Source organism: Trichechus manatus, unplaced genomic scaffold, assembly GCF_000243295.1.
Source record: "Trichechus manatus latirostris isolate Lorelei unplaced genomic scaffold, TriManLat1.0 scaffold00103, whole genome shotgun sequence".
In the NCBI taxonomy this organism is placed as follows: Eukaryota; Metazoa; Chordata; class Mammalia; order Sirenia; family Trichechidae; genus Trichechus; species Trichechus manatus.
This window is the reverse complement of record NW_004444039.1, coordinates 5,403,639-5,426,064: the sequence shown is the minus strand read 5'-3', so window position 1 is coordinate 5,426,064 and position 22,426 is coordinate 5,403,639. Positions and strand designations below refer to the sequence as shown.

Genomic DNA, 22,426 nt, shown 5'->3' with positions numbered 1-22,426 from the left:
GAGTTTTTGCAGTAAAGCTTCATACAATATTTGTCCTTTTGTGACTGACGTCACTCAGCATAATGCCCTCCAGTTTCATCCATGTAGAAGAGCCTATTTAATTTTATATATGCAGTTTTAGTCCATTTATCTGGCTACCAGCCCCGTAACTTAAACACAGCAAACAGAAGGGATGGTGGCTGCCATAGTTAGGTAGCTAGCAGATAGCTGATAGCCAGATGGCCAGTGGCAGAGACAGAAGATTTAGAAAAAAATAGACAAAAGAGCCCAAACAAACGAATACAGAAAACCAGCTGTAGATGGGTTTCAAGTTAGTAAAGGTGGAAGCGTTGCTAACTCAGGGGCATCTGAGAGGAGCGCTCTCTTGCCGCAAGGTACAGTCACCAGTGGCTGTTGAGTCAGTTCCAATGCGTGATGACCCCCTGTGTTTCAGAGCAGCTCTGCACTCCCTATGGTTTTCAGGGCCGTGACCTTTCAGAAGCAGATTGCCAGGCCTTTCTTCCAGTGTGCCTCCAAACTGCCAGCCTTTCAGTTAGTAGTCGAGCGCTTAACCATTTGTGCCACCCAGGGATTCCCAAAGTGCAGCTAGTGAGATTCATAATAATGACCCAGAGTTATCAGAAAATGTTAAATAGAATACAGCAGGTCCTCTTTAATGAAGGAAGTTTGCAGTATCTTTTAGATGCTTTTAATCAGTAGCTAAAATTTCAGAGACTGTTGGCGCTTGAAGAGATTGGAGTGCCTGGTTGGGTAGTGCTCAGTAACGTGGCTTCCTGGGCACCTTTGTTACCTGTTGGTTCACCTCTATGGAGCACTTCTGTTTCTAATGAGGTTTCTCTAGCCTGATGGCAGTTAGGAATCTGTTTCTAAAAAAAGGGGTTTAGGGCAAAGAAAATTATAAAGATGTTTGCTACAAATTTTCATTTGCAGTCTGACATAGAGTAAGCACTCAAATATGTATCTGTGGAGGGGCTCAGTTCTTTCTAAAACATTAGTTCATCTGACTTAAAATGTTAACAGTTCTGAACGTTTGGTTGGAAATCTCCTGGCCTTGACACAATGTTCTGTTTTATATTTGTTGCATCTTAGGTTGAAGACTTTGAGTGACAAGTCAAGAGAAGCGAAAGTAAAAAGCCAACCCAGGTGAGCTTGTGCTGATGTTTAATTTACGGCGTCTTAAATTTCATACACCTTTTGGCTGTCTGCATATAATGTAATTTTAGATCTTTTGAGTGCATCTGACTAGAAAACAATTTATTGGTTCTTTCTAAATTTTGCAATGAAATTTTCTGATAAAATAGTAAAATGAAAGGAAAAATGAAATGTAATTGTTGTACTCCGTGAGAATCAATGACTACTGTTTGATCACGATTAATCATTTCTAAAAATATTTTTATTATAGTGAAGTATATCTGATTAATCATTTTAAAGTTGTATATTAAGAGCAAAAGTAAAAGTCAGGCATTACTGAACAGCAAAGTAATAATGAAACAGTACTTGGCAAGTGAGCCTCTTTAGTTGTGTTACCTGTTTTATATGAAAACGCTGCTATTAGTTGTGCAATTTCTTCATTTTTTTAAAGTAAAGCATGTGGCCAAATTTCACTTTCAGCCTAGGGATGATGAACTTTGATTTATTCTTAGTATCTAGCATTATATTAAAGTGCTTCTTATACACTAAAAACAATCTCAGTACTGCAGAGTGACTGTTGATAGTATATTAACTTTGAAATAAAACAGTACGTTTCTCTAAAAGTTTAGATAAATTATCATTATTGATTTTAAAATATCTTGTATTACAATTGACGATGTCAAAATTCTTGTATCTAACTTGGGTTTTTTCTTTCAGTTGGCCTGAATCAGAAACAATTTTAATAAAATAAATATTTCTTTTGGCAGGACTGTTCCATGTGTGCCAAAGTACTGTGCTGGCTTAGAATTACTGAGCAGGTAGGTGTTTTCATTCAAATAGGAAGGTTATCCTTGTGACTATCATCTAAAAATATTTTATAATTCATACAGACCTTAAAACAACTGAATTTTTACCTTACTGCCATGATTGGAAATGATTTACCTACTGTTTGACCTAAGGGGTTTTCAGTTCTCACTGGTTAGCACGAAGACCATTCAGACTTTGAGCAGATAACTATTGCATTTACCAGTCAATACTTTATTATTTGTATTTGTTACGTGTATGGTTTTGTTGTTGCAAGAAAAACCGATTCTGAATTTGGGTCCTCAGTAATTCTGTTTCTTTTTTTCTTAATTTTATGCCATTTCTTTTCCCATCTATGCCTATTGAAATCCTGCTGTGTTGACATTCAGATGAGATAGTCAAATATATGGTTTTCTTAGACAGTAAAATATATGGTTTTCTTAGACATGACAACAAAAGCGCAAGCAACAAGGGGAAAAATAGTTAAATTGGGCTTCAGTAAAATGGAAAAGATTTATATTTCTGTGAACACCATTAAGAAAGTGAAAAGACAGCCCACAAAATGGGAGAAGATATTTGCAAATCATAGGTGATGAGGGACTTGAATCTAGAGTATGTAAAGAGCCCTTATAACTCAATAATAAGAAGACAAATAACTCAGGGAGGAAATAGGCAAAGATTTGAATAGACATCTCTCCAAAGAAAATGGATGTTACCATATGACCCAGCAGCTTCACTCCTAGGTGCAGTGTATACCCAAGAAAAGTGAAAACGTGCCAGCTCAAAAATTCATACACCAGTGTTGGTAACAATATTATTCATAATAGCCAAAAAGTATAAACCACCAAAATGTCCATCAACTGATGAATAGGTAGAATGTGGTGTATCTATAAAATGTGATGTTATTCGACCATAAAAAGGAATGAAGTAGTGATACATGGCAATGACACGGAGGAAGCATTGAAAACATTATACTAAGTGAAACCAGCACACAAGGCCAGCTTTGTATGATTCCGTTTATGTGACATACCCAGACTAGACAAATCCATAGAGACAGAAAGTAGATGAGTGGGTGTCAGGAGCTGAGGGGAGGAGGGGAGTGACTGCTAATGGGTATGAATTTCTTTCTGGGATGTTGAAAATTTCTTTCTGGGATGCTAGAAACTACTAAACTGTACCCTTCAGAAGGGTCAGTTTTATGGTGTGAGAATTGTACCTCAGTAATGCTGTTGTAAAAAACAGGTCTGTGGTTTATGTTGTTATCCTGTGGTTTGTGTCGTTACCTGCACTTCAGTACTCAGTAGCATGCCACCTGACAGATGTGTGATAAAGGCAGAAGGTATGGTGCTTTTCCTTATCTGTGTTTATTACAACACAATCATCTATACCTACATTTGACTTTCTCTTTTCTAGTTCTTTACTGGGTTTCTTTTATTGTTGCTAAATCTAGACAGTTTTTCTTCTCTGAAATGCAAAGTGCTTAATTTGATATCAATTTCCTGCTTAGTTTTGTTGAGTGAAGCATGTACTCAGACATCTTCTGTGGTAGAGAAAAATTAATCAGTGGTGTACTGGTAACTGCTTATATTGTGTCCATTTTTTTAATCTAGTATCTTAGTTGAAAGAACTTCATTTCACTGTAAGTTTTCTATTAGATGTTGTCTTAGTTATCTAGTGCTGCTATAACAGAAATACCACAAGTGGATGGCTTTAACAAAGAGAAATTTATTCTCTTACAGTTTAGGAGGCTAGAAGTCTGAACTCAGGGTGCCAGCTCCAGGGGAAGGCTTTCTGTCTGTGTGGGCTCTGGGGGAAGTTCCTTGTCATCAATCTTCCCCTGGTCTAGAAGCTTCTCAGTGCAGGGACCCGGGGTCCAAAGGATATGCTATTCTCCTGGCTCTTGTTTCTTGGTGGTATGAAGTCCCCATGTCTCTCTGCTCGCTTCCCTCTTTTATGTCTCAAAAGAGATTGACTTAAGACACAACCTAATCTTGTAGATTGAGTCCTGACTCATTAACATAACTGCCTCTAATCCTGCCTCATTAACATCATAGAAGTAGGATTTACAACACACAGGAAAATCACATCAGATGACAAAATGGTGGACAGTCACACAATACTGGGAATCACGGCACAGCCAAGTTGACAGATATTTTGGGGGGACACAGTTCAACCTGTGACAGATGTGTAGACTGTGTGGTAGTTTTTTGGAGTGCTGATGTGCTTTGGGGAGTTAGTATGAAAATTTACAACCATAGGAAGGTGTTTATCATGTGTCCATACATTTCACTGAAACACAGCCTGCAAGTGGACCATCTCCCGCTAAGCTCTTCCTATTCTGGGACCCAGAATTTCAGAATTGTTCATGAACCAGAGGCAGCTGTTTACAACCCCAGTATGCTTTAATTTAGGTGTACTGCTTTATAGTAATTGTCTTTTTTATTTTCTCCACTTTGACCATGTGTGTGTGTTTTGTTTTTGGCCCAGGTTACACTTGGTTTTTTATAAAAATCTGAAGACTGAATTCATTAATTTCTAGAACTTTTATTCTTTCATGCAGTCCATTTCTTTTTTTTTTTTTATTGTAATTTAGGTGAAAGTTCACAGCTCAAGTCAGTTTCTCATACAAAAATTCATACACACATTGTCATGTGACACTAGTTGCAATCCCTACAGTGTGACAGCACACTCCCCCTTTCCACCCTGGGTTTCCTGTGTCCATCCAACCAGCTCCTGTCCCTTCCTGCCTTCTCATCTTGCCTCTGGACAAGAGCCGCCAATTTGGTCTCATGTAGCTGACTGAACCAAGAAGCACGCTCTTCATGAGTATTATTGTATGTTTTATACTCCAGTCTAATCGTTGTCTGAAGAGTGGACTTCAGGAATGGTTTTAGTTCTGGGTTAACTGAGCATCCAGGGGCCATGGCTTTGAGGGTTCCTCCAGTCTCAGTCAGACCATTAAGTCTGGTCTTTTCATGTGAATTTGAGTTCTGCTCCACACTTTTCTCCTGCTCTGTCAGGGAGCCCTCTGTTGTGTTCCCTATCAGGGCGGTCATTGGTGGTAGCTGGGCACCATCTAGTTCTGGTCTCAGGCTGATGGAGTCTCTGGTTTATGTGGCCCATTTGTCTCTTGGGCTAATGTTTTCCTTGTGTCTTTGGTGTTCTTCGTTCTCCTTTGCTCCAAGTGGGTCGGGACCAATTGATGCATCTTCGATGGCCGCTCACAAGCTTTTAAGACCCCAGACACCACTCACCAAAGTAGGATGCAGAACATTTTCTTAATAAGCTTTGTTATGCCAGTTGACCTAGATGTCTCCCAAAACCATGGTCCCCAGACCCTCACCCATGCCACTCTGTCCCTTGAAGTGTTTGGTTGTGTTCAGGAAACTTCTTAGCTTCTGGTTTAGTCCAGTTGTGCTGACTTCCTCTGTATTGTGTGTTGTCCTTCCCTTCATCTAAGATGATTGTCTATTATCTAGTTAGTGAATTCCCCTCTCCCTCCTTTCCCACCCTTGTAACCATCAAAGAATGTTTTCTTCTGTGTTTAAAACTTTTTTTGTGTTCTTATAATAGCAGTCTCATACAATATTTGTCCTTTTGTGACTGACTAATTTCACTCAGCATAATGCCTTCCAGATTCATCTGTGTTGTGAGATATTTCTCGGATTCATCATTGTTCTTTATCGTTGTGTAGTATTCGATTGTGTGTGTGTACCATAATTTGTTTATCCATTCGTCCGTTGATGGGCACCTAAGCTGTCTCTATCTTTTTGCTCTTGTGAACAGTGCTGCAGTGAACATGGGTGTGCATATATCTATTCGTGTGATGGCCCTGATTTCTCTAGGATATATTCCAAGGAGTGGGGTTACTTCTGTTTCTAGCTTTTTAAGGAAGCATCAAATCGTTTTCCATAGTGGTTGTACCATTTTACATTCCCACCAACAATGCAAATGTTCCAATCTCTCCACAACCTCTCCAACATTTATTATTTTGTGTTTTTTGGATTAGTGCTAGCCTTTTTGGGGTGAGATGGTATCTCATTGTAGTTTTGATTTGCATTTCTCCAGTGGCTAATGATCGTGAGCATTTCCTCATGTATCTGTTAGCTGCCTGAATGTCTTCTTTGGTGAAGTGTCTGTTCATATCTTTTGCCCATTTTTTAAATTGGGTTGTTTGTCATCTTTTTGTTGAGGTTTTGCAGTATCTTGTAGATTTTAGATATTAGACCCTGATTGGCTATATTGTAGCAAAAAATTTTTCCCAGTCTGTAGATTGTCTTTTTACTCTTTTGGTGAAGTCTTTTGATGAGCATAAGTGTTTGATTTTTAGGAGCTCACAGTTATCTAGTTTCTCTTCTGGTGTTTGTGCATTGTTATGGTTTGTATTGTGTTTATGCCATGTATTAGGGCTCCTAGCGTTGTCCCTATTTTTTCTCCCATGATCTTTATCGTTTTAGGTTTTATATTTAGGTCTTTGATCCATTTAGAGTTAGTTTTTGTACATCATCTGCCATCCCATTTCTTACAGACTATCATATATAACTTTTTTCATTGGAACTAATATTGAATGGGGAAAAGACCATATTAAATAGTGAACACTAAATTATAATTTTTTAAACAGTGTAGTTCAACTCAGTCAAGAATTAGTCTCCTTTATTCCTGTAGCTCTGTTGGTGGTGGTTGCCATCACATCAGTTCTGACTCATGGTGACCCCATGTGTTACCGAGTAGAACTGTTCCATAGGACTTTCTTGACTGTAATCTTAAGCAGATCACCAGGACTTTTCTTCTGCGGTAACGCTGGGTGGGTTCCAACCACCAGCCTTTAGGTTCGCAGTTGAGGACAGTTTTCTCCACCTGGGGACCTTCCTGTTCTGTTGTTGTTGTGTGCTTCCTATTGCTCTAAACCAAAAAAACCCAAACCCACTGACCTCCAGTTGATTCTGACTCTTAGCAACCCTATAGGACAGAGCAGAACTGCCCCATAGGATTTCCAAGGCTGTAATCTTTATGGAAGCCAACTGCCACATCTTTCTTCTGTGGGACAGCTGATGGGTTTAAACTGCTGGTTGGCAGCTGAGTGCTTTAACCATTGTGCCACCAGGGCTCCTCCCTGTAGCTCTGATGCTTTATAATTAGCACTTTGTCTGCCTTATAAGATAATTATTTATGTATATGTTGACCTTTTGATGGTATTTTGAGCCCTTCCACTAATTTTATCATAGTATACAAAGAATTTGTTCAATAATTATTTGATGGGATAAATTATTTCATCATGAATGTGATCCTTTTTCCATTTCTTCAGCATTGATTTATAATTTTAAATATATTTGAGTGTGAACACAAGAAAATTGAAGGAGTTTACATCCAGGATCTTTATCTCAGTAAAATGGAGCAGTAAGGTCATCCATCTGTTGAGAGTGGTTGGGTTTCAAACCAGGATGAGCTATATAACACCTGCTGTGTGGACTTCAGGAAGCAATCTATCAAGATGACTGTTTTTAAAAAGTGCTCCTTGGCAGCTAAAGCTCATTCTAGGTTGGGTGTCATAAATTTGTAATGGATTTGTATGACCTTCTCCAGTAGTGCTCAGTGGTGTAGGAGTTAGAACAGAGAACGTGAATGGTTGGGATGATCTAGGTGGAGAGAATGCCAGAGACAGCAGGAGAATCATGAATTAGGTGCTGAAATGATCCAGCTGGTGGAAGTGAGGGAGGGTGATGTGTAAGGCAAGGAGAGTGTGGAGAGTGGACGTAGTAAGAGAAAAAAGATGGGGAGAGGCAGGAGGAAAATAATGATTTGGAGTCCAAGTCATTGGACTAATTTGCCCCTTCCCACTGATGTGGAAAAAGTAATGGAAAATTTTAATCATGAATCCCTGAATTTTCGATTTAAAATTAATGTGCCTATTTCTTCACTCAGCAGACATTTAATAAATACCTATTGTGTTTCTGTTCTGAGCCAGATAACCAGGACAATAAAGATGAAAAAGTAAAATTCGTCTCAGCAACTTTGGTGCCTAACAGTGCCGGCACTCAATAAATACTTGTTGATTTTAACTGATACTTACACAGTCTGATAGAGCAAAGAAAACTTAGGAGTTTTCCGTTAGTCAGCAGTGAGATTGTATTACCCGTGTAACCTTCGCTTTTCATTACATATAGATCCTAGTACAGTCTATGGGGATTATTCCAGGGCTTCAGACAGGTTCATTCTGGTGGGAACCCCTGCTAAGAATTTGCATTTCTAACAAGTTCCCAGGTGATGGTAATGCTGCTGGTTAGGGACCAGTTCTGAGAATCACTAGTAGCTAAGCAGTTCTTAAAAATTTATTATACATAAGAATCACCTGGGGTTCTTGTTAAAGTGTTGATTCTGATTCAGTACATCTGGGGTGGAAATGCAAATTCTCAGCAGGGGTTTGAACCTGAACGAACCTGTTCAAACCCCTGGATTATTCAGATTGATGTCTGTTTAAGTTCAACAGAAAAATTGTCTCTCCATGACTATGAGGAGAGGCAGTATAAACCCATGAAATATGTATTCCTGTTCAGAGAATTTTCAGTTGGATAGTTAGGATTTTAGATAAGACAGGAAGTCATGTTTTACATCAACAACTATATGAATAATAGCTCAGAAATTTTATTTTTTAACTTTTCATTTTGAAATGGTTTCAGACTTACAAAAAAGTTGCAAAAATAGAACAAGGAATTCCAGCTTCCTCAGTGTTAGTATTTTGCATAACCATAGTACAATTGTCAAACTAGAAAATTTGATAAGTACATTTAACTAATCAAATTTCAAACCTCAGTCAAAGACCGTATTCACATTTAATCAGTTGTCGCACCAACGTCTTTTTTCTGGATCAGGATCAGCGTAAAATCACAGAGTGCATTTAGTTACCGTCTTCGTCATCTAGTGGTGCTGTAAACAAAAATGCCACGAGTGGGTGCCTTTAACGAACAGACGTTGATTTTCTCACAGTTGAGTTGACTGAAGTCCGAACTCAGGGCGCTGGCTGTAGGAGAAGGCTCTGTCTGCTCTTGGGGAAGATCTTCCTCTCAGCTTCTCTAGTGTCTTTCTCAACGTTCCTTGGAGATGTCCCCCTGGCGTCTATCTTCTCCCCCATTCTAGCTTGCTTGCCTCTGTGCCTCATCTGCTCTTTTGATATCTCACAAGTCAGTAGGTTTAAAACACACCCTATATTGATATGGCCTCATTAACATAAAGAAACCCTTTTCCCAAATGGGATTATGTGCACAGGTACAGGCGTTAGGATTTACAACACACATTTTTGGGGGACACGGTTCAACCTGGAACAACTGTCACATTGTCTTAGTGTCCTTTAAGTTCTTCCCTTGTCTTCCGCGACTCTGACACTTTGGAGAGTATTGACAAGTTATTTTTCAGAATGTCTGTCAATCTGGGGCTGTCTGTTATCTATTTCCTCTTGATTAAATTCAGGTTAGTGGCTTTTTGGCACAAATACGAGAAGAATAGCGTTGTGCCCTACCTACCCAGTGCGTCGGATCAGGAGGTACATGATGTTGAGATGTCTCGTTGTCATTGATGTTAATCTTGACCACTTGGTTAAGAAAGTGTCTGCCAGGTTTCTCCACTGTTAGCCCTATTTTTCCTGTTTTAATTAGTAAGTATCCCGTGAGGAGATACTTAAGATTGGAAATAACCTGTTTCTTTCACATGATGAATTTTAGAATTCAGTAGATTCCTGCCTGAAGCAGTTTACTGTTCTCTTCACCAAATGGTGAGGAGAGTTTCAGTCATTACTTCTATATTTACTAAGTAGAATTCTACTGTAAGGAAGAGTTTTCTCTCCTCTCCATTTATGTATGTATTCAGTCATTTATACCAGTTGGGAGTCTTGGATATTTGTTTTATTCTTTGAGTTATAATCCATTACCACCATTTATTTTGTTGCTCAGATTATCCCAGATTTGGCTGTTGGAAACCCCTTCAAGTTGGCTTCTGTGTCCTTTTGACACATCACCGTTATTTTTTTAGCTTTTTATTACTTTCTGGCACCATAAGATGTTCAGATTCATCTTTGGATAGTATTTTGTTTTAATTGTAGTAAATATATACATATAACCAAACATTTGCCATTTCAACATTTTTATCCATTACAGTTCAGTGACATTGATTACATTCATCATGTTGTACAACCATCAGGACTGCCCGTTTCCAGATTTTACCATCACCCTTAACAGAAACTCAGGGCCTTTAAGCAGTAAATTTCCCATTCCCGCTCCCTCCCACTTTTACCACTAATAAACTTTGGTCTCTATACATTTGCCTAATCTAGATACTTACAATTACATGAGATCATACAATATTTGTCATTTTGTGACTGATTTATTTCACTCAGCATAATATTTTCAAGGTTCATCCATGTTGTAACATGTATCAGAAGTTTCTCTTTATTGTTGTTAGGTGTCATTGAGTCAGTTCCAGCTCACAGCAAGCCTGTGTACAGCAGAACGGAACACTCCCTGGTCCTGTGCCATCCTCACAATCATAGTTAGGCTTGAGCCCCTTGTTGCAGCCACTATGTCAGTCCATCTCCTTGAGGATCTTCTTCATTTTCTCTGACCCTCTACCAAGCATGATGTCCTTCTCCAGGGGTTAGTTCCTCCTGATAACAAGCTCAAATTATGTGAGAGGAGGTCTCACCATGCTCACTTCTCATGCGTGTTCTGGCTGTATTCCATTTTCTGTATATATCACATTTTGTTTATCCATTCATCTGTCAGTTGATGTTTAGGTTGTTTCCACCTTGCGGCTGTTGTGACTAGTGCTGCAGTGAGCGTGAGTGTACAAGTCTCTGTTTGCATTTTTGCTCTCCTGTCTTTTGGGTATAGGAGTGAAATGGCTGGGTTAGATGGTAATTCTACATTTAACTTTTTTTGAGGAACCAACAAATTGTTTTTCCTCGTGGCTGCACCATTTCATAACCTCACCATCAAAGGATGAGGGTTCCAGTTTCTCCACATCCTCAACAAAACTCGTTTTCCGTTTTTCTGATTTTAACCACTCTAGTGAGGGTGGAGTGGCATCTCATTGTGGTTTCAATTCGAGTTTCACTGTTGACATTGAGCATCTTTTAATGTGCTTGCTGGCCATTTGTGTATCTTCTTTGGTGAAATATCTATTCAAGTCCTTTGCCCATTTTTTGATTGGGTTGTTTGTGGTAAGTTGTAGGAATACTTCGTATGTTCTGGATATTAAACGCTTATCAAATATATGGTTCCCAAATATTGTCTCCCATTCTGTAGATTGTTTCTTCACTTTGTTAATAAAGTCCTTTGCACAAAAGTTTTTAATTTGGATGAAATTCAATTTATTCATATTCTCTTTTGTTCCTTTTGCTTTTGTTGTCATATTTCAGAATCCATTGTCAAAAACTAGCTCCCAAAGCATTACTCCTGTGTTTTCTTCTAAGGGTTCTTCTAACAGTTTTATGATTTAATTCTCATATTTAGGCTGTTGATCCATTCTGAGTTAACTGTTGAATGTGGTGTGAGATATGGGTCCAGCGTCATTCTTTCTCATGTGGAAATCCATTTGTCCCAGTTCCATTTATTGAAGCGACTGTTCTTTCCCCATTGAGTGGACTTAGCACTCTTGTGAAAAATCAGTTGACCATAGATGTATGGGCTTATTTCTGGACTGTCATTTCTGTTCCATCGGTCTATATGTCTGTCTTTATACTAAGACCAGACTGTTTTGAATACTGTAGATTTACAATAATGTTTGAGATTGGGAAACATCTCAAGTATGAGTCCTCCTTCTGTGTTCTTTTTTTTCAAGATTGCTTTGCCTGTTTGGGGCCCCTTGCAATTCCACATTAATTTGAGGATTGACTTTTCCATTTCTGCAAAGAAAGCTGTTGGAATTTTGATGGTAATTCTTTGAATCTGTAGATTGCTTTAGGTATTATTGACATTTTAACAATATATTAAGGCCTCCAATCTATGAACATAGAATGTCCTTCCATTTATTTAGGCCTTCTTTAATTTCTTTCAACAATGTTTTATAGTTTTCAGTGTATAAATCTTTCACCACTCTGGTTAAATTTATTCCTAGGGGTTTTATTCTTTTAGCTGCCATTGTATATGGAATTGTTTCTTTAAAATCCTTTTCAGATTGTTCATTGCTGGTGTATAGAGACTCCGTTGATTTTTGTGTGTTGACTTTGTACCCTGCCACTTTGCTGAATTCATGTATTAGTTCTAGTAGCTTTCTTGTGGATTCTTTGGAGTTTTCTATGTATAGGATCATGTCATCTGTGAAAAGTGATGGTTTTACTTCTTCCCATTCCGTTTCTTTCTTTCTCTTCCTAATTACTCTGGCCAGGACTTCCAGTACAATATTAAACAGCAGTGGTGAGAGAGGTATCTTGTCTTGTTCCTGATCTTAATAAGAAAGCTCTGAGTCTTTTTCCATTGAGTATGATGTTAGCTGTGGGTTTTTCATAAATGCTCTTTATCATATTGAGGAATTTCCCTTCTATTCCTAGTTTGTTGAGTGCTTTTATCATGAAAGAGCGTTGGATTTTGTCAGATGCCTTTTCTGGGTTAATGAGATGATCACGTGGTTCTTTTTCTGTTAATGTGGTATATTACATTGATTGATTTTACAATTTTGAACCACCCTTCCATTTCTGGGACAAATCCCACTTGATCATTGTATGTAATATCTTTAATATGCCGTGGGATTCAGTTTGCGAGTATTTTGTTGAGAGTTTTTGCATCTATATTCATGAGGGATATTGGTCTGTGGTTGTGTTTTCTTGTGTCTTTGTCTGGCATTGGTTTGAGTAGTGTTAGCCTTACAGAATGAGTTAGGAAGTGTTTGGTTCTCTTCTTTTTTTTGGAAAAGTTTGAGAAGAATTGATGTCACTTCTTTTATAAATAGTTTGGTAGAATTCCCCAGTGAAGCCATCTAGTCTAGGACGTTTCTTTGTTGGGAGGTTTTTAATTACTGATTGAGTCTCTGCAGTTATTACGGATCTTAAGAAATCTTCTGTTTCTTCTTGAGTCAATGTAGGTGGTTTATGTGTTTCTAGGAATTTGTTCATTTCATCCAAGTTATCTAATTTGTTGACCAGTTGTTAATAGTATTCTCTCATGAGCTTTTTTATTTCTCTTGGGTTGGTTTTAACGTCCTCACTTTGATTTCTGATTTTAATTTTTTGCATCTTCTCTCTCTTGCTCTTTTTTTTTTGCCAGTCTAGTTAAGATTTTCAAAGATCTTCTGGTTTCATTGAATCTGTCTATCGTTTCTCTATTTTTATTTCATTTATTTCTGCTCTGATCTTTGTTCTTTCCTTCTTTCTGGTAGCTTTGGTAGCAGTATTGGAGGAAATGAGGGACAAGGGGCAATGAGGAACTACATTCTGGTAGTTTGCTTTTTCTAGTTTCTCCACTTGTAAAGTTAGGTTATTGATTTATTTGAGATCTTTCCTTCTTTTTTAATGTAGGCATTTACTGCTATAAATTTCTCCCAGGGTACTGCCTTTACTTAATACTGTAAGTTTTGGTATGTTGTGCTTTCATTTTCACTTGACTCTTAGTATTTTCTGATTTCTCTCTTGATTTCTCCCTTTACCTGTTGGTTGTTTAATAATGTGTTGTTTAATTTCCACATATTTGTATATTTTCCAGTTGTTCTTCTATTATTAATGCTTAGTTTCATCCGCTGTGGTTGAGAAAGATGATTTCATTCTTTTTAAACTTATTGTGACTTGCTTTGTGAGCTAGCACGTGGTCTGTCTTGGAGAATGATTCATGTGCTTTGGAGAAGAGTATGCATTTTGCTGTTGTTGGGTATTCTGGTAGGTGTATAGCATTATTCAAATCCATTACTTCTTTATTGATCTTTCTAGATGTTCTGACTATTATTGAAAGTGGTGTGTCACTGAAGTCTCCAACTATTATTATAGAATTATCTATTTCTCCCTTCAATTCTGTTAGTGTTTGCTTCATACATCTTGGGGCTCTGATATTAGATACATATATATTTATAATTGTTACATCTCCTTGATGAATTAACCCTTTTATCGTTATATAATTTCTTTCTTTGTTTCTTATAATAGACTTTGATTTAAAGTCTGTTTGTCTGATATTAACATAGCCACCTCACTTGTCTTTTAGTTACTGTTTGCATGGAATATGTATTTTTTCCATTCTTTCATTTCCATCCGGTTTATGTCTTTGGGCCTAAGGTTTGTCTTTTATAGACAGCATACAAATGGGTCATGCTTTTTAATCCATTCTGCCACTCTCTGTCTTTTGATTGGCCTGTTTAATTCGTTTATATTTAAGGTCGTTACTGATAAGGAAGGACTGACTTCTTCCATTTTGTTTTTGTTTTTTTGTGTGTGGCTTAGATCTTTTTTGTCCCTCATTTCCTGCAATACAGCTAACATTTATTTTTAGCTGATTTTTGTAGTAAACAATTTTGATTTTCTTCTTTCCTTTTGTATGTCGTTTTTCGATTTTTTCCTTGTGGTTACCATGAGAATTGCATTTAATATCTAAATGAATAATTTCTTTTATCAGGATCGGCACAAAGCTGGTTCCTGTGAGGTGGAGGTTAAAGATGTCCCAGATGTCCAACTTTTCCAAACTGCTGTCCCACTCCATCATCTCTAGTATCAGCTACTCCCCCTCCCCTAAGTACTCTCCCTCCTGTCTTTGGGTTCCCTAATTCTGTGAGTTCTCACAGAACTCACAGACCGTAGTTACAGTTAAACAGTTTATTAGGGAAGTAATGGGGTACAACTCGGGATCAGGAACGACTCTGAAGTAACAGAAACAACTCAGGATGCAGTTCCTCGATCAGGATAGCTTCTGCTTGCCCTCTGCCACTGGGTCCTGCTGGGAGCCTTCTCTTAGCTCCGTGGGTCAGCGAGCCCCACCGCAGCTGTCTTGCTCCAATCTCCTCGTTCCTGCCATCTCTGCTGCTATTGCTGTTATTACTGCTGTGCTGCCGTCTCTCACTGTCTTCCGTGTTACAGCTCCCCCCTCTCTCTGTGTCTCCCTTTAAGCCTAGCAGGATGGCAAAACTGACCAATCCCCTCATTAGGGTTCCATATACCTTATATATGTGATCCCACCCCCACGAGGGTGCCATGCACCTTATTTACATTATTAGCAAGGTGTCCAATCCCCTTGTTGGGCCACAGTAGCCTCGTTTGCGTAGTCCCACCCAGTCATTTGGTAGTAGCTACAAAGACTATGGCTAGTAGGGCCATATTAAGTAATTCACTGCACTGCAGGCTCGAGAGTCTACACACCTCCCTGCACTTCAGACCAGCCAGCCCTTTCTCATCCCTGTCTCCTGTGGGCTAGGTCAACAGGCACCACCTGTAGGCTCAGGAGTTCATCTTCACATCAGACCAACCAGCCCCTCCTCTCTCTCTCATACCCTTACCCGCACAGGTGCCAGTGAAACATGTCCAAACTCAGCCTGTCTCTTCATTGCTGCACCTCCCCCACTTCCACTTATCAAGTGGACCAGGTGGTCACCACAGACAAGCCTACGAGGCTGTGAGGCTGTCTACCCGCTGGCTTCCTTTAACTTCCTGTCCTAAAAAGGAGGGTTCTTCTCATGGGCACTGACTGACATTTATGCCTCAGGGCATCCAAAGGCAAACCTCTTGCTCAGAATTCAAAAAGCAAAACAATCATTTTTTTCCTGTAGGTCCTTCCTTCAAGTGCAGTTTCCCTGTTCTCTCAGCAGTTCTGGATGGGTCTGCATGGCTTTTCAGATACAGATGTCCTGGGTGGGGCTCAGGTTTTCAGCCTATGCCCACTATATTCACAGGGCTACTGCATTCAAACTAACAGCCTATGTTTCTTTTGGGAAAATCCTAGCTTCCCTTTTAGCATGTCCAGTCAAGTATTGACTGAAGGTGGAGTTACATGCTCTCTGAAATCTATAATACCCAGTATTCATTTCCATTATACATGTAGGTCTGTTTTACAATACTAGGTAGGAGATACATTCAGTATCCATAGTACATTCAAATAAACACATTCCGGTTTTATCATCTCTACACTGTAAGTATCTTCCCATTCATATGCATATGGCCTTGGGTCTTTAGCTGGGTGGAACCACAAGACCCTGGCCCCCTATCACTTATCCTGCTTTTCCAGCCTGGCTTTTGTCCCCAAGCCATTCCAGATGCACCTCTTCTCCCCTCAGCTGCACCATAACGTCTCTTACTTTATTTTCAGCCATTACAGATAACAGAAACCAAAGTAACCACTCAAGAATCAAAAGTTTCACGTCCCTCGCCACTTCTCCATGCTTCCATGAGTCTGGAGCCATTGCAACGAATCTCGCTTCTGATGCCAACTGTAAAAATGAGGTGGCAGGGTGTCTGACCTCCTCTAACTTCACAAGGGGGAAAGAGAATCAAGATCAATAGCCCAAGGCTGATTGCTGTGAGTCAGAGGTCAGACATGCCTCCACCTTCCAACCTTTTAACTGATTCTGACACCAGCTGTCCCTCCCAAGGCCCTCCCTACTTCTCTGCTAGGTTCAATAATTTGTTGCAGTGGCCACACCGAACTCACAGACCATACTCACAATTATGAGGTTTATTAGGGAAGTTATAGGTTATAATTTAGGATATACTTCTTCCATCAGGACAGCCTCTTCTCAGCCGTGGCTGCAGGTAGGCCTCTCCCTGGCCCTTGGCCCAGCCTCTGTCCTGCTCAGGCAAGTGTTACAAAGCTGTTTAGCTCTGCCAGTAAGTGCCTGGAGGCACCCCATTCTGCCAACAAGCCTCCTGCCCGAAGGTGCTCAGCTTTCTCACTCCGTGGGCCAGGAAACTCACTGCACTGTCTCCTGCTGGTCTCCTGGTTCCTGCCGTCTCCCACTGCTGTAACTCCTACTACTGCTTTGCCACCATCTCTCACTGCCTTCCGTGTTACAATTCCCCTCTTTCTCCATATCTTCCTTTAAGCTTAGTGGGATGGCAAAACTGACCAATCCCCTCCTTAGGGTTCCATACACCTTATTAGTATAGTCCCACCTCCACAAGGGTGCTGTCCACCTTATTTACATTATTAGTAAGCTATCCAATCCCCTTTGTGGGCCACGAGTGCCTCATTTATATGATTCCACCCAGTCATTTGGTGGGAGTTACAAAGATAATGGCTAGAAGGGCTGGGAGGGCTAGTTCTAGTCTGTCCTGTAGGGTCACTATGACTCTGAATCAGGCTTGGTTTTTTGGTTTAGTAACAGATAGAGGGTTGACCAGATGCCATGTGATGCACACACGTAAGCAGAGCAGAGAGAGAGTTTTCTGTGTGCCCAGAACAGGGAGGGAGTTTCCCTGATAAGGAGAGGAGACTGGGAGAGTGGGAGAGAGCATCTCAGTTCCCAGCCTCTGTTCTGTAATGTTCTGGGCCTAATGCTTCTGACGATGTGCCCATGTAAGGGTCGGAAGGCTGTGCGATAGACTGCTGTACCATTTTCCCAACAGTAACTAACTCCTTCAGCTTTTGTGTGTATGTGAATGTCTTAACTTCATCCTCATTCATGAAGGACAGTTGTGCTGGAAAAAGAATTTTTGGGTGACACTTCTTTTCTTTCAGCATGTTAAATATGGCATTCCACTACCTTCTGGCCTCCAAGGTTTCTGAGGAGAAATTGTCACTTACTGTTATTGAGGATCCCTTGTTTGTGACAGTTCTCTTCTCTCTTGCTGTTTTTAGGATTCCCTTTACTTTTAGTTTTTGAGAACTTGATTATAATGTGTCTTGGTGTGAATCTTTTTGGGTTTATCCTACTTGAAGTTCATTGAGCTTCTTGGATTTATAGCTTCATTTCCTTTGTCGTATTTGGAAAGTTTTCTGCCACTGTTTCTTCAAATATTCTTCTGTCCCTTTCTTCCTTCTCCTTGAAATTACCATGAGGCAGATGTTAGTTCACTTGCTGGTGTTACACAGTTCCATTAGGCTTTACTCAGTTGTCTTGATCCTTGTCTCTTGGTGCAGTTCAGACTCAATAATTTCTACTGCTTTATCCTCTAGTTTACTGATTATTTCTTCTGTGAGCTCAAACTTACTGTTCAGTTCTTACTATGCGTTTTTCATTTCACTTATTTATCTTAGATCACCAGGTTTTTGGTTTCTTTTTTGTAGTGTCTGTCTCTTTATTTATATTCCTGTTTTGTTCATGCATCATTTTCCTAATTTCTTTTAGTTCTTTGTCCATGTTTTCCTTTAGTTCTTTGAGCATGTTTAATATTTTTGTTTTGAAGTTTTCTAATCTGTTCATTAGCTGGGCTTTCATAGGATGATTTCTCTTATTTCGTCTTCTTCTTTTGAATGGACTGCCCTTTCCAGTGTCTCTGTATGCCTGATTTTTTGTCAAAGCCAAAACATTAGAATACTGCAACGTGTTAGCTTTCTCAATCCCATTGTATACACAGTGCTTTCAAAGGCACTGATTCCTGCAGAAATCTCTTAGGCAGGCACAGCCTTTAGTCTTTGCTCAGCACTCCCTCCCTGTGCCGTGAGAGCTCTAATTCAGGCCAGAGCAAGGTTTCAGTCCTTCAGGCAGCTGCCGGACCAGTCAGAGCAGACACACTCATCAGTCCACCAGCATAATCTGTCCTGTTCATTTCAGAGCTAGAGATTGGGGGCCCTTCTTTCTGAATATGACGAACTCCCAGGTGGGCACAGCCTTCAGTCTTTGCTCATTGCTCCCTCGCCTGCCCCGTGAGACCTTTGATTTAGGCCAGACTGAAGTTTCTGCCCTAGAGGCCACTCCCACACGGGTCAGAACAGACACAATGAACAGTGCACTGGTAAGGTCTTTCATATTTACTTCAGAACCAGAGGTCCAGGGCCCTTCTTTGTGCACAGGAGGACCGTGGGTTAGTTGGGGCTCCGCTGCAGCCATGTGGCTGCTGTGATTGGTGGGAAGGGGTGGGGAAATGGAAAAAGATCTTCTGCCGTTTAAAATGCTCCTTCATCTTGCTGCAGTCTGTGGCTCATTGTTGCCTTCGTTCACCTACTTACAGGGTTGAGTTCAGATTTCTAGTTGCTTTTCTTGATGCTTGTGCGGGAGGGTCAGGATCTCAGACCTGCTTATGCCACTATCTTCCCAGAAGTTCCTCTGTATTTTTTTTTTTAATTTTTTTATGTATGGTTTACGTTTTGAATTACTTCTGCTTTTCTTAGATATGAAGATACATGGGCTGCACTTCACAGAAGGGCCAAGGAATGTGCAATTGCTGGAGAGGTAAAGAATGTTCTGATCTTAAACCTGTGGGAAAATTTCTTTATTCAATGTTAAATGCTAGTTTTAAACAAATGAAATTTATAAGGTGTTTGTATTAAAATGTTTTGCAGGGTATCTAAAATTGAATTTAATAGTCGACTATGAAACTCCCTGAGTAAAAAGCACATTTTAGTAATGTCTCAGTGAAGTGATCTCATTTAGTTTAGTCAGGCTTAGAGAGTTTATTCCAAGGTCGCAGCTAAATATTTGGTTCATCAGGTTATAATGCTTATGAATTTGAGTCTAATGGCTTTGCAATATATGTAAACTCTAAGATGCAGTCTCTTTGCATCCACTGTTTAAGAATTCATTATTATTTGGGTAAAAGCTATACTTTGCTCAACGTGCCTAAGTAGTTTGCTTAGCTTAAATAAATATAAAGATACAGAAACAAGCAGACGAACAGTTGTCATCCTCAATTCACTTAGAAGAACAAACTATTCTCAGGTACTACGTATAGCATATATAATGAATAAAAGTGATTTGTAATTATTTGGTACATGTACTTAAAGTTTCATTTGCCAAGGTCAAATACTTTGCTGTTGATTTCCGTAGAACATTTTATTTCTTTCTAAAAACACTTTTTTGAGTCTTTTAATTAATTGAGACTGATTTTCTTTACCATTTACCTACATTAGTGCAGCTATAATTGTTATATAGAACATGGGAATACATATGATGAAATTTAGACATCAGTGTTTCTCTTAGAAATTAACTGAAAAGAGGGAATTTGGGGTTCTGGCAATAAGGCAGACTAGATAATTTGAAAAGCCCTACAACTGTAAAACACTTTAATGCTGGATAGACTAAAAAAAATTTTTTTAATGTACTGATCTCACAGAAATTAAGGGTAATCCTAACGGCCTCCCAAAATGAGCAGGGAACTGAGATGAGAGTAGTTAAAAAAAAACATGGAAGCTGGGGTGAAATATTAATACCAGACTCCTTGGAGATTTATGAGGATAGGTAACTTTACGTGGAGGGAACAGAGTCTGAGACTCCTGCATAAATTGTATTCTTGGACCTTTGAAGTGGCTTTACCCCCAGTGAAAGATTAAGCTAGGAAAACAGAAAAAAAAAACTACCTGTTGGCAAAAGTTGTCAACAAGGAAACCTGTCCTTCATAACAACTCGGAGTATATGTGGTCTCCTTTCTGAATTTGTTACGTGGTCTTGGCTTCACGTGAGTGTGGGATTCTAACTTGTACTTCCTCCACGATCAGGGAACCCCTAGGATTAGAAAATGAAAGGGCCACACATGACTGTGTTCTTTGACACCAAACAGAACAAACACAAATTCTCCACAAATGAGACTTTCTTAACCTAGGCCTCTTAGGATTCCCAAAGGTTAATTCAACCGAGTATGAACTTGGAATTTAAAAAAATTACCAAATACACAAATAAACCACAAAAAGTATGAGTCACCAGAACCAAAAAAATTAGATTTAGACCCACAAAGGACTTTGAATATTGCACTATCAGATGTAGACCATTGAATAAAAAGCAAACCAAACCTGTTACCATCGAGTCGATTCCGACTCATGGCGACCCTACAGGACAGAGTAGAACTGCCCCGTAGTTTCCAAGAAGCGCCTGGTGGGTTCGAACTGCCAACCTTTTGGTTAGCAGCCATAGCACTTAACCACTATGCTACCAGGGTTTCCTGACCATTGAATAGGCATATATAAAATGTTTATAGGTATAGAAGATGGATTACGAAGAGTAAGAAATAAGATACTATCAAAAATTATTTTTTAAGGTCACTGAAATTAATAACTCAAAGAATGTGCTTAGATAACAACTGAAGAAAGAGTTAGTGGAGAGCCAAAGAAATTACCCAGACAGCGTCTCTGAGATAAGAAAATAGAAAATATGAAAGAGGAGTTAATAGGCAGAGAATAGGTGTAAAAGGTCTGTAGATATAACTGAATGAGATTGCTAATATTTGACCAATTTTGATCTGTAAAGCTGCATTTTCACACAATTCAACCTAATATATCTAATAAACATTCTAGAAAGAGAAAATGAGGGAGAGATGGTGTGTGCGGGGAAAGATAAACAGTTGAGAATTTTTGAAAGCACAAATAAATTTAAGAATTAAAGGAGATAATAACTATAGTTTTAGCAGAGAGTAAAAAGGTTAGTTTTTCTCTTGACAAATTTGAAGACTTAGATGAAATGACAAAATATTAGAAATTTCTGCCAAAGCCAATCTTAGAAACAGTACAAATCTGAGGAAATTTTATTAGTGATTTACCACTATTAGTAAATTTTTAATAGAAGATAATGTCTTTATCTTGATCTGTACCAAAACCCGGCTGTATTTGATTTCCATGTTCAGCCATGTTGGTAAATCTTCTTATTGTGATGATTTCTATTGGAGGTTCTGTGTAGATGGTGGGCTTGTTTCTTCCCTTCCTGTCTGTCACGCCTTTTATTTCCTGGTGTCCTCTTGCACTGCTCAGAGCCTCTGGTATAATGTCGGGTAAAAGTACTCAGAGACCTTGGCCCACATTTCGGCCCCATTAAACATAAATGTGGAAAGTAAAATGATCAATATTTTAGAAAATAAAGAGAAAATTTTTAATGGCTCTGAATTTAAGAAAAAAATGTCTTAAGTCATTAAAAGCACCAAACCACAAATAAAAACTGATATTTTTTGTCAAAATTTGATTCTGCTCATCAAGCAACACCATGAGAAGGCTGTCAGCCCTCACAAGCTTTCACAAACAGAAGACAAGCGTCTGTAAAATAAATAACTTCTGAAAACCAGTAAGAAAAGCACAAGTAACCCAATAGAGAAATGAGCAAAAGATACAACCTTGCATTTTACAGAAAACGTGCGTGGCCTGTAAACATGATAACAAGTTCAACCTCGCTTTAGTCATCAGGGAAATGCCAATTAAAACAACAAATTTACGGTCAGGAGAGTATCACAAATTTCAGAAATCGTGTGTTTTCTACGCAGACAGTCATTATTTGCAGTTTTGTTTCCATCCTTGAAAGACATGTGATGAGGAACAGCTAGAACTGGGGAGTGTAAATCGATGGGCACAATCATGGTAGAAAAAAACAAGCTGGTATTAAATGGAAATTGAAGTCGCACACACCTTTCAGACAATTCCACTGCTAGGGATATTTCTAGGGCGTTACATCCCAAGCAGGAGCC

General features: G+C 39.2%; 1 protein-coding gene across 7 annotated transcripts in view; it reads left to right on the top strand.

The window, feature by feature from the left end:
* Window positions 1-22,426, top strand: part of DTNBP1 (dystrobrevin binding protein 1) — a 156,201-nt gene that overhangs the window by 20,912 nt on the left and 112,863 nt on the right. For 4 of the 7 annotated variants that reach the window (XM_004382978.2, XM_023737474.1, XM_023737475.1 and 1 more), the window contains exons 2-4: window positions 1,090-1,143; window positions 1,899-1,949; window positions 19,158-19,218. Coding sequence is in view for 5 of the 7 variants with exons in the window: in XM_023737474.1 (XP_023593242.1) it covers window positions 1,090-1,143; window positions 1,899-1,949; window positions 19,158-19,218 (166 nt within the window). In the remaining 2 variants the exon portion in view is untranslated. Of the gene's footprint in view, window positions 1-107; window positions 1,144-1,898; window positions 1,950-16,364; window positions 16,418-19,157; window positions 19,219-22,426 lie in introns of those variants that run through there. The other 3 variants (XM_023737477.1, XM_023737476.1, XM_023737478.1) reach the window with 3 other exon arrangements.